At 41.0% G+C, this 12,362-nt stretch overlaps 1 protein-coding gene across 4 annotated transcripts; it reads right to left on the reverse strand.

The window, feature by feature from the left end:
- Positions 1-1,341: 1,341 nt before the first annotated feature.
- suds3 (SDS3 homolog, SIN3A corepressor complex component) lies at positions 1,342-11,421 on the reverse strand. Of its 4 annotated transcripts, none has more exons than XM_023277312.3 (12): positions 11,217-11,421; positions 9,522-9,591; positions 9,327-9,382; positions 8,692-8,763; positions 6,973-6,992; positions 6,684-6,840; positions 6,339-6,434; positions 6,037-6,098; positions 5,929-5,950; positions 4,507-4,612; positions 3,545-3,629; positions 1,342-2,230 (listed from the first exon to the last, which is right to left on the reverse strand). In XM_023277312.3, the coding sequence occupies exons 1-12, from the start codon at positions 11,326-11,328 to the stop codon at positions 2,132-2,134; spliced, it is 957 nt and encodes a 318-aa protein (XP_023133080.1). In that variant the 5' UTR covers positions 11,329-11,421; the 3' UTR covers positions 1,342-2,131. The 4 variants fall into 4 exon arrangements, with proteins under 4 accessions (XP_023133080.1, XP_035807355.1, XP_023133081.1 ...); XM_035951462.2 differs by lacking the exon at positions 11,217-11,421 and adding an exon at positions 10,878-11,098; XM_023277313.3 differs by lacking the exon at positions 11,217-11,421 and adding an exon at positions 10,433-10,797.
- Between the last annotated feature and the right edge of the window lie 941 nt (positions 11,422-12,362).

Genomic DNA, 12,362 nt, shown 5'->3' on the forward strand with positions numbered 1-12,362 from the left:
AAAAAGACTCCCAAGAAGTCCAAACCCTGTAGGTCTCACATTAAGTGCCCAAGTGTATGTTTTTGTGGCCAGACATGCGATGCAATAAAGGGAGCAGACAGCGATCACATTCACTATCAGCCCCATTTCATGTCTTCGCAAGAGACTGAGCAATCACACCTGACGGCTTCTGGACAACAAGCCTTTTCATGATGAGCCTTGCATTTTGTGCAGCATGGCAAAACCGTAATTGCCCTCCTTGTCAGACGGTGTCATTAAGTCAGGCAAAGTGAAACATGCCATCCAGCTAAAGGAATAGGACACACAAGAGAGAAAAGGCAGGGCCACTCGGCTGGCAGAGACCTGCGCTGAATGCCAAATATTTCAGCTGTTTACAAAGTGAAGGGTGGCTGAGAGGAGCTGTGTGAGTGGACTGGAGCTGTGAGGTGACTCGGTCAGGACGATTATATGGAGACGCTGCTGAGTCGATGTGATGTGGAAAAAAAATATTCCCCTACAGATGATTTGAACACTGAGTATGGAGTTCAAAATATCTGAAGCAACTCAAAAGTGTATCTTTGCTGTAACATGCCTCTTCATGATCAATATGTGGCCTGGTTTAACATGTTAAAACTGCACTATGGTAGTCTTCAGTAGCTGGCAAGAGAGCTCGTCTTTGTGGTCCTTGAAGATGTTTCAAATCCCATCCAAGAGGGTTCTTAAACCATCCCAAATCACACAGCTAATGGTGGAACAGCCTGGTGAGGGACGATTCAAGGTGTAAATGGGACTAAAACTATCTGGGGATAGATCCGATATTTGTCACTTATCTTGAAAGAAAAGCACAATGGATCAACTTGTTATACAGTATGTGTTATATAAGTAAGTGTGACGACTTTTTTTTTTTTATAGCTCAGTCTTAACGCTCTCAAACGTGCTCCAGCAGGTGGCAAAAAACAGCCAGTAAATGCTAGCTCTTCAACACAGAATACACAGTTAGCAACTAGATAGTGAGTATTGTGGAGCATTCAGCAGCTAATGCCTGACAATTGCTTCAGACACTGGTAGAGGCCAAAACAGAGCTAAAAATGAGCAAATATCGGACCTAAATTTAATAGGGTTCACCAGAAAAACAACTTGAAATAAACGGTAATGTTCATGATAAGGGCCAGTACTCAAAATAGATTTACAACTGCTGCTTTACAATACCTCAAAGGATGTTGACTTACACATTACAATATGTAAAGTACTCTGATGCACAATATCGGCTTAAGTCCACCCAAAGTCTTTCAAATTCCCGTATGTAATAGTCTTCATGTTAATTTTCTTTTTTAGTTTCAGCAGTCATTAAAACAACAAACCTTTACTTAATAAAGGCAGAAAGCATTTTAATAAAATGGAACACAGTACAAATTAACAGTAATCTTACAATAATACAGTTGAACTCACCCAGATTGTTCACGTGAAGAGGATCATGTAAAATGACAAAAAAAAAACCCAACATATTAACAGTGAACTACCAAAATGTGTCTTTTTTCCCCCCCAAATAAGAACGTAAAGGTTTAACACACAGGACATTTAAACATGTAAAAACCATCAGCATAGCAAGCAGCCCCAGTGCCTTGATGACAGTGCAAAAGGCATATTCTTGAAAATGGCGCGACTTCTTCCGTTTAATGATCTTCAGTTAAACCCGAAGCAGCTTTTTTTTTTGTACTTGCTCGGTCGCATTACACCTGTGAGACATCTGAAAGCCTTCAAGACGGTTTCTATGGGTCAACATGAGGTTGGCTGAGCAAAATAACTTAATGATAAATGTAAATAAAACCGCACAATATAGAAAAGGTCTGTGATGACAGCAAAAATAGGCTTATTTGTAACTGCTTCCACACACATGCCACATAGTGACAAATAATTCTGGAAAACAGTGTCTATGACTGCTTTTACTGTACTGGTACTTGGTTTATGTTAGAAAAATCAGATGGGATATTTTGGCCATGGAAGACTGTATCCGTGTGTATGTTTGTACACTAGGGGGAAGTATATATAAGAATATGAGATGAAAAAGAGGCCACATGTTAAACTCAAATGAGATGCACTGAATAGACAGCGGATGGATGGATAAATAAACAGGTGGGGTTGAGACGATATTTCACGCAGCTGATCGTCGACGAATGACGAACGCTCCCCTCTGCAGCTGCCCCAGGTAGATCCTCATCTTTGTACTGTCGCTCGTCTTTCTGACCCAAATCTGTAAAACACAAAACAACGGAAACCCCTTAATACAGTCATTTACAAATACTGCATTCCGCAGTACAGTAGCTGTCAATGGTAAACCACCACTATCTACTAAAATTCAAGGTTATTCCTGACAAAAAAACCCCCCAAAACATTAAATTACACTTTTAAAGAAGAGCTTTTCTCAAGTGGAGTGATAGTTTTGTTTTGATGGGAAGGAAATTAGCACTTGTAAAAAATCAGTAAAATGCAACTGTAGCTGGTATCTGTTCAGGTTCTACTGCTAGAGAAACACCAAGGGGGGCAGGCAATATTAGTAACGGGGGTGAATATTCAGATCTCAAAATTAATATCCGGATACCACTGTCGACCGAATATTTGGATATTCGGGTCCAGCCCTAGAAAAATACCTCCCACTGCATAACGGACACCAGATTCCCTCACTGAAGGAAAATGGCTCGGATTTCACCTTTAATTTGTCACTTGTTTGTGCATGTGTAGCCGACAAAAGCACTTTCATACAACTGTAACATCACGAACCAACCCTTAGTCACCGGCTAGCAGCTTGCCAACAGCTAGCTACAGGCTAACTATGTAATACACTGTCTGCAGGCAGCAACTGAATGAAATTAAGTAAAGTAGCTTCAGATGTAGTTAACTACTTTTGCCATGATGGTGTAGCTCCACTTGTTACTTTTCTCTGGGGGCAGCTTCAGGCTAGTGAAGCATCATTAACGTAGCGTGACTGCTAGCTTACCTCGCTAAACTTCTCATGTAGCTTATTATTGCAAAAAGCTGGTTGCAAATGTTTAGTTTCATTAAAAGAAAGAAAACAAAAAAGCTCAATTATTTTCTTAAACAACTGTGCCCTGTAGCCAATGCAACTCAACCAGGACTACAGACCATTTTAACTGAGTATTAAGACACGTTGGCATTCACAATCAGAATCTGAATCACATACAAGAAATTCGACTTTTGGTGCATAACAGCAAATGCTGACAAGTAGAGAATTTAAAGAGACATATAAGATTTTTTTTCTAAAAGTGTTGACTATTTTCAGCAGCAGGACAGTGTCTGTGGCGTTCTGCCTGCTAATGAAGCAACGCGCCACCAGTTGCAACAGCGTGGCTCACTGATGTCTTTTTAATGGTTTTTGGACAACAACAGAGCAGAAGAATAAAATAAATCCCGCTTTGCCTGCACAAACGCTCGTCTGTCAGAACAATTCACTCGTCTTCTCGTGGGATTCTTTGACATTAATAAAGAATATTACCAGCAATGTCTTTTAGGCAGTAAACACAGAGCCTGGATGAGAAGTAAAGCTTACCTCATTGGTGCCCACTGAGCTGATGACACAGCTAATCTTTGTGTTGTCCTTTGACTCCAGGTAGATGGCCTGGCTCTTGTGGTACCTGTCAGCAGAAAACAGACGCACGACATCAATTTGACATTCTTGGTTAGGAATGAGGGGCCAGCCTAAGTGTAGACAGGAGAAGGGTTCATTATACATGATTTTACCCAGCTGAATAAACCCCATTCCTCCTGAGACGGCACTAAGTAGATAATTGGACAGGAAAGTCAAAACAAAAAGTCTGTTATTTTTTTAATGGCTCCAAACTGTCAGAGGACAGAACCAACTCTGAGGAGGAGAGACTGGCAACCAAAGCATTTGATCATTAAGGGCCCACTGAAGAATAATGACGCATGTGTCTCCTTGTGGCTTTCAGATGGCTCTCTGGTGGTGGCGTCTTTTCTAGTGATGAATAAATGAGACTTTGCCTTGAAAGAAAAGAGCACATACCTCAGAGCTCGTTCCTTTCAGCTTCTTCTGACTGTACCACAAGCTAATAGGACAGAATTCTATTATTTTTACCCCTCTTGATGACCTTATGTTCTGACAGGTTTGATGCGGAGCTCATCTCTCCAACAGAAAGGGCGGCAGAGCTGTGTCAGGTCAAGGATTTATATTCTCTTTGTATCTGCATCACAGCAGAGTGCCACGTGATTCTAATGCAGACATATTCACTGAATATGTATTTTTACCGGTGGCTTCAAGCACCAGCATATATTCAGTGGCTCATAAGTAATATCTCTTTCTGTAGCCCAGACAAACCGAGGCTGCCATCCAAGTGGCGAGAAAATATCTTCTGAAGATCAACCTCACATCAATGTCATCAAACGCAGGACAATGTGGCCATCTAGTGGTGGCACAAACTGCAGGCAAGCTATGTGGGAACAGGGAGCATGTGAGAGCAACACTTAGATGCCCGTTTCGACAATAAAACTCACCATCTTTTGTCGTAGTAAAGTTTCCCCTCCTCGATGCGAGCCTCGTAACGCTGGGAGGGGTTCTCCATGGGAGCAGAGGGGATGTGCTCTGGAGACGAAGGAGACACTAAAAACAGAAACGTCCAATAAATATCATAGAGCAAAGCAAATGTGTTAAAAATGTATATTATAAGGAAGAGTTTGGGGAAATGTTTGTATGTGTGTGAAGATCAATGCTACTCTCTTATCAGTGTGTTGAATTTAAAGTTATGAACAGCTGATGGTTAGATTGGCATTGTTCATAAAAGAACAGTAAGTCAACATGGTGCAGTGTTGTAGGGGTTACACACTGGAATATTTGTTTGCTGAGAGATTTCCTGACTTTTCTGCTGTAAACCTGATGCCGATGAGTTTTTATTTGTCACATTCCCATACAGTATGTGCAGCAAAATGCAAAGTGTCTATTCTCAAGGCAGTACAATAACAAAAAGACACTATAAAAAGAACAATTCTTTAAAAAACTATAAAAATTTCAAAAAAGCAATGTCACAAACAACAAGAAAAGCACTCAGAGAGCGCAGTATTTCGCCAAGGCTGCTCAATCGTATCATTTCTGACGGCTGAAATCTTGAAAAAATTTGTGGCAGAGCTCATGGCAACATAGAATATGGCCATTTAATATAGATGTACCCACAAACAAAATGACATTGTGCTGAGCACAGGCGTGTGTTATGCATGTGTATGTTATATACGGATTTCCAATCGTGTGACCTAAGTATGTAGCAGCTGGCAGGAATTCATGGGACTCAGAAACACCCCCACAATTTAATCAGTTGTTCCTTGTATCATTTCTGACAGATAAGTCCTGATAAATCTGCAGCAGTGGATTTGTAGTAGGATCACAATCATGTGATGGTCAGCAGGCAGCTGAAATAGTGTTCACTTCTTGTCATAGTTACAGTGACTCTGTGCCGTTAAGCTGCATCACTGACAAAATATAATCATTTGGTCCTTGTGTCATTTCTGACCTTCCCTGAAAATTTCATCCAAATCTGTTGGTCCATTTTTGAGTAATGTTGCTAACAGACAGACAGACAGACCAACAAACCAAAACAATGCCAATCATCACATAACTCCACCGAGGCTACGCCTCCTTGGCTAAGTAATAAGGAGGTAGAGATGCTAATGCTAAAGTGCAGTGTACATTGTGCAAGAGTGCAGTTTTGTGTGTGTATAAGTATGTTATACAGCTAAGCTAAGCGGCTGCTGTCTGCAGCATCATATTTAGCAAACAGACATGAGAGTGAATCAGTCTTCTAGTCTAACTCAGCAATACAGTGAACAAGTGTATTTCTCTCTAAATGACAAACCATTCCTTTAAACTATGAAACTCAGTTTTCAAGACAAGTGGAAATTAACTGCAAAAGGAGAGTGCTGACATACCTGGCCGTTTTGGTGACTTGAGCTGTAAAGAGAAGACGTAAAAATTATAAATATGAATAATTAGAATAATCGTCACGAAATAAAATCAAGAAATTCCAAAACACTTACCTTATTAAGTGTTCTTAGATCTTCCATTATCTGCTCGTCTGTTAACAAATAATTTAGCTGAGGTATGAAGAGTTAAGGAAAGTATGTTTAAAGAGAAATTGGCTGAAGAACGTAATCAGTTATGTAGATTGAAACTAACTCTGGTCTCCCTCTGACTGAAAACAAAACCTCTCCCGCATCATGACAAAGTACAGATACCACCAGTAAAAATGCAACTGATTGATTTACTGCTTTCAAATTCATCTAGTTACGGCTAACTCACAAACAGTACTCAGAGACTCAAAAGTTTCTGTGAAGGATATCTGGTGCAGGTTTTCTTCGTTTGTCTGGTATCGGGACAGGATCGTTGGGCCGCCTCCTTAATTTCCGAGTCATGATAGGTTTTACCTCCATAGAATCTATGAACAACAGAAATAATGACAGAGTGAGATGCGATCAATATAAAAAACAAACACCCTAAACTGGCAATTCAAAAGTTCAGACAAGAACATCTTAACTGTGTCTGAAAGTGCTACTTTTATCAGACAACTTGATAAAGTGTGAAGAGAAAAACTCTTTTCCACCCACATACTTTTTTTTTTAAACCCCATTTCTCTCTCTTCTGCTGAGCAAGTCCCTGATTAATAATCCTGTTCTGGCTCCCTTACCGCCTGTCAGCTCCATTGTTAATTTCTCGTTCTCAATCATCTTCTTTTTCTCCTCCAGCTCTGCAATTAGGTTTTCCTTCAGTTCAACCTTTTTATCATCAAACTCCTTCACCGCTGCCTTCTTCTCCTTGATGTAGTTCCTCTCAACCTGCTCTGTCTGCAGAGGGCACAAAGACAGAAAGGACAGACATAAAAGCAAAAGCATGCTTACCTTGTAATGCCCATAAAGTCACAGTTCTTTTACATAAAGAACATCAGTCAGTTTGGGAATATTATGAACGCCGCTTACCTCAAGCTGGAGGAACAGATCTGTAAAGGGAAAATAAAACATAAAGGGTCACAGTCACATAAAACAAACTTCAGTTCCGTGTCATTTTATCTTCTTTCGTTAGCCTAAAGACTAGAAAAGAGAATGTTGAAGGAGGGGGCCTAGTGCAGGGCTACAAAGAAACAGGGCCTTACAGAGAAAGTGCTAGCAAAGGTCTCTGAACTTAAAAGCCAGAGAGAAAACTTGCCATTAGGAATGCATCTTTTACTGAGTTTTACCCTTTTAACATTTTTATGTTCAGTCGTCAATTAGTCATTTGTGAATGCAACTACTGTCCTTCTTTAGGGATACTGTGGATCTATAACCACAGTCTCTTTTGAAATGGAGTCTGAGTAAAACAAACCTGGCAATTTTGATCAACCAAAAACTGACAGAGTAAAATTCTCACAAAAAGTGGGCAAAAGAAAAAAAACTTGCATATGAAAAGTTACTAATACTAAGTCAACAAAAATAAAATTACAAAAGCACTCAGAGAACGCAGTATTCCGCCAAGGCTGCTTATTCCCCCATATGGCATTGTCAGGAATGCAGTATTTTTTAATTTATTTTTTTTAGAAAAGCAGCATTTGTTTATTAGTTATTGATAATCATAAATCACGGCAACATAGAATGTGTCCATTTAATATAGATGTACCCACAAACAAAATGACCTGGCGCTGAGTACAGGCGTGTGTTATGAATGTGTACGTTATGTACAGATACCGAATGGCGTGACCCAAATATGTAGCGGGCGGCAGGAATTGATGGGACTCAGAAACACCCCCAATAATTTAATCAATTGTTCCTTGTAACATTTCCGACAGACAAGTCCCGATAAATCCGCAGCCATTGATTTGTAGTAGGATCACAGTCATGTGATCATCAGCAGGCAGCTGATGTAGTTTTCACTTGTTGTCATAGTTACAGTGACGTTGTGCCGCTATCTTGCAATGACACAGAAATCTTTAACAAATCCATGGATCCAGACTATAAGCTGCATCACTGCCAAAATCTAATCAGTTGGTCCTTTTGTCATTTCTGACTTTCCCTGAAAATTTCATCCAAATTTCTTAGTCTGTTTTTTAGTAACGCTGCTAAGAGACAGACGGACAAACCAACACCACTTAGTAAATATAACCAAAACAGGCACATGGTGAAAGATAGACAGGATGAGAGCAGATAAGAACAAAGCTCAGCCTTGTGAAACACAAACTAGATTCTTGTTCCTCTAAGTTTGATTAATTTGACCGTGAACTTCCTCATTAATCTGTCAATAACATGACATGTTTTAATCACCCTGTCTGCACATTAAAACTTCTGCCACATCTATGCTTACCCTACACGGTGCTTGCACTGTACTAACATGGAACTCCACTGAAACATAAAACCTATCTGACTGTCACACAGGCCAGATCATTGTTTAGCCAATTAATCAAGCATGGTGACCTGAATGTCACATAAAAACTGATCTGGACAACTTTCTGCTCAGTTGTCAGTTCCTTCCTTCCTGTCAGGCTGACTGCCACATATCAGCATCAAATGTTTGTCCTTCTCTTCTTATTTCCATCATATGGGCTACTTTTCTTTTCCAAGTTCTCCACTCCAAGCTGTTGTTTTGCAGCACTCGTGCTCCCTGCCTAAACAAAACCTAACGAAAGCAGAAAGCGCTCCAAAATCTTAACAATCTCAGTTTGTTCTTGCCTGCATTTCGGAGTCTCTCTTTATACTGCTGGTCCAGCTTCTTCATCCTCTTCTGATACTCCTGCAGTGTACCTGCAAAGACAGAACTGTGACTTGGGTGGTTGTGTAGGATGAGGAGAAGTTATTAAAACTGCAATACAAGCAGTCATCAAAATGCATCATCTTGCTACACATTCTGCTCTCAGCAACCACCCACAGTCTAGACTAGGTTACACTGACATTGCACTCGCATTTGGATTTACAAAACACAACCTATCATGCATCATTCTGAGTGATAAGAGCCATGTGGGACAGCCGGTGGTGTAACAGTACCTTCAAACAGCAACACTCAGCAGTTCGGAAACAGTTTGCATCAGAAAACAAGAGACAGATTATCTAAAATGAGCTGTTCATGGCAGAGGACTGGCTGCTGTCATCTGTTTCTCAGCTGGTTTCTTTTTTTTAGCCAGTAACAACGGCAGCACTTTTAAACTGCCTTTCTGGCCTGATGATGTAACCCCTGTCCACAAACCAGTGAGTAAAAAGTAAGAATTTGGCCGTGATAACAAACCCCACATGATAAAGTGCACCAGTCGTTCACACTACAAGAATTCCAAACACCTCCAATCACAAGAAAAGAACATTACAGTAATTACCTTCCTGTAATTGCTGCAGCTGTCTTTTTAGAGAGGCCAGTTTTTCTTGGTACATCCTGCGAAGAAATAAATCAGAGTTAATGTGACAATCCCTTCACCCTGTGCAGAAATGGGTCAAACACTCAAAACTTTCACTAATTTGTTTCTATAAAAGGTTAGCGAAGCTGATCCGAGCACAGCCAGCAAAACACTCACTGCTCTTTGATTTCCACATAGTCATCCTCGTCATGCTTGGCAAGGTCTGTTTCACTGGCATCCTCAGTGTCTGGAGAAAGGAAAGAGGGCATGGCAGGAGAAGAGCCGATTGAAATGTCAAAACTGTTTCTCAACTACAATTTGAAACTCATTCTGTTTTAAAAATGTACACTTCGCGTGGGTGTCGTTTCAACCTGATTAATAACTCAGATTTTCACGAAGACTCTTGGTGCAATTAGTCCACAGACACCAGAGATCCGTGCAGATCAAACGACGTGCCTGGCACTGGTAAGATAATGGTGCACACCCTGCTTGGGAATGCCCTCCGGCTTGGCAGACTGGTAGATCAGGGGGAAATCCACGTTTGCCACATACACTCGGATTGACATGAGGAAAAGTTGAGCCAGACGAAGCTAAGGTGACACATCTCACAACCGGCGGCTGCGCCTTTGGGGGCTTTTAAGTTCAAATCCGCTGACATTAAAACAAGGAGTTTGCTGTCAAGCGTTTGCCGCATGGTGTGAATAATCAGCACGGTGTCCGGCTAACTTGCTGTCAGTCCAGACAGCAACTCAATCCAAATGACGCTAGCATGTTCCAGCGATGTGGCAAACTCGGGGAAGCAAGTTGAAAGAAGCACCGGCCGACCTCAAGTCATTCGTCTTTTACCTTCAAAAGCCGGAACAGGAGAAGAGAGTAAGGCCCGGCCGGGTTAAGCTGACACAGCAGCTTTCATTTTCGGTTAGCATTAATGCGCTAGCTTAAGTTAGCTCCGTGCGCTGTTAAAAGAGTAACCCGATTCTAGCTTCACGTAGTTGGGAATATCCAGACACATCCGGAGGAGAGAAGAAGAAAAAGAAACAACAAAAGCAGCTGCTCGCTCGGTAGTCAATGTCAGGAGACTAGCTAACCTTGTAGTGCTGTCATCGCCTTTTCTCCTCTTGCCTTTCTTTCTCCTTTCACTGCAATCCGTGCTGTCTCGCTGGTTAGTGTGAAAAGGGCAGTGCAGTCAGTGGACACAGCAGCGCAGGGTTTCGCCTGCCTGCCGACCTGTCAGTGCTCGGCGCTAACGTTACGTAGCTAGTTGGCTAATTAACGTTGTGTACTCCATTTGGGGGTAGCATTAATTACAATAGCTGATGCGGTTTGGAACGGTGTGTAAAGTTAGTTTAGCTTACAGTTATGTTTGGTGGGCGACATTTTGTGCACAATAACAGTCTGACCAATGAAAATGTACTCAAAGCTGCCGACGCGGTTAGAGCTGAAATGCTAGTGAGTTAGCATGTAAATAAGTTTGAAATAGGTGGCTCAGTTTGCGACAAGCACTGGAAATGTTCAACAGTGTACCCGGTTTACCTAACACACATCCTCTGGTCCTGAGACCGAGCACAGGTTGGGCTGGGAGTAGTCTCGTAGCTTTCTGAATGTAGCTCGTAAGCTAACTGCGTGCGACTAGAACTCGCATTGGACTAGCTTAACCACTTTTCACAAACTTTAATTTAGACTTAACGACTGCTATAATAGCGCATATCGCATTGTACAAGAAAACTGTTTCCATTTGGGGTAAATACATATAGCTTCAACTGCCGCTTTGGGAAAAATAGCTACATTTACGCAATAACCCGCGCGTTTCTGTTTGTTTCCCAACAAGTAGACAGAGCCCGACGGTCAGGGAGCTTTGGGTGAATTCGTTACCTTCTTCCGAATCTCTTCCTCTAAAACTCCGATCGTCGTCGTCGTCCACGCTGTCCAGTTCCTCCTCGTCGTTGTAATAATCCACCATGGGTGATAGCAAAGTGGAAGCCATTTGTTCGCTTTGCAAATGTAAACAAACACAAAATAAACAATCAATCGGTGTTTTGCAGCCTGCTTGGAACAGCGCCTACAACTGGCAGGACCTCTGCTCGTCGAGCTGTCTGACCATATGCCTGTACACAATGTTTGCAGTGTTAACGTGTAGTATGTGTATAATACAATTAGTGTCGATTTTCAACTAATTAAAACAAAGACTTTGAGATAATGGGCACCACTCAATAACAAGCACGTTTTTTCTTGACATATAAAAGTTTACGGTAAAATATTTAAGCAGGCATATTTCCGGGCACAAAAGGAGTAGTTGGGGTCTCTGTAGCTCCATTGTTGACTCGCTTATATTAAATGTGTTTTGTGTTTTTCTGCGCTCAGAAGACAGAGTTCAGTAGGTTACTGGTGAAATCCTGTGTTTTTTCAGTTAAGCCACTATTGGTTAAGATCTTTTTCGCCTCCACCCTGTGTTCCATTGGTTAGACATCATGATCAAGCAGTAGTTCATCCTCACTTCTCATCCCAGTACATATTGTAAATATTATTACTACTATTTTATTATTATTTTATTACTATGGTTATTGCTACATAAGCTGCTGTAACAATATGAATTTCTCCTGGCGTGGAGAGAAATGAGGGACTATCTTATCTTAAACCGAATCAATCCTAAAACATTTTAAACTAGTAGCCACCAAAAGAGCTGTAACTTGTCTTCTTTTGTGAACAATTTGCCAGATATTCCTAACATTGTAGTGTTAGGCTTCCCCATACTGTCAGGAACTGAATACTAAATCTGTCTATTTTTGTCAGACTCATCCTAAAAACCTTTACTACTTGTAAGTGTGACCTGCAGAGTGACAATTAGAGGATGTAAAAACTTATTACGGTTATTCTTTCTCACATTATTAGAAATAATGTGGAGGGCATACCATACCTTGTTTGTCCTCTGAGGTAGCAATAACCCATTGAAAGGTTTTGCCAGTATAGTCACAAATTAAAACACAAAAAAACCTTGAATATGGAATGTTTCCCTACAAT

This window comes from Amphiprion ocellaris, chromosome 6 (genome assembly GCF_022539595.1).
Source record: "Amphiprion ocellaris isolate individual 3 ecotype Okinawa chromosome 6, ASM2253959v1, whole genome shotgun sequence".
NCBI classification, from domain to species: domain Eukaryota; kingdom Metazoa; phylum Chordata; class Actinopteri; family Pomacentridae; genus Amphiprion; species Amphiprion ocellaris.

Excerpts from the sequence above, each read along its gene's own strand:
- suds3 (XM_023277312.3), bottom strand. The coding sequence starts at position 11,328 with ATGGCTTCCACTTTGCTATCACCCATGGTGGATTATTACAACGACGAG. Across the intron at positions 6,841-6,972 it reads ATCTGTTCCTCCAGCTTGAG|ACAGAGCAGGTTGAGAGGAA; the intron begins GTAAGCGGCGTT and ends TGCCCTCTGCAG. Across the intron at positions 6,435-6,683 it reads AACAATGGAGCTGACAGGCG|ATTCTATGGAGGTAAAACCT; the intron begins GTAAGGGAGCCA and ends TGTTGTTCATAG.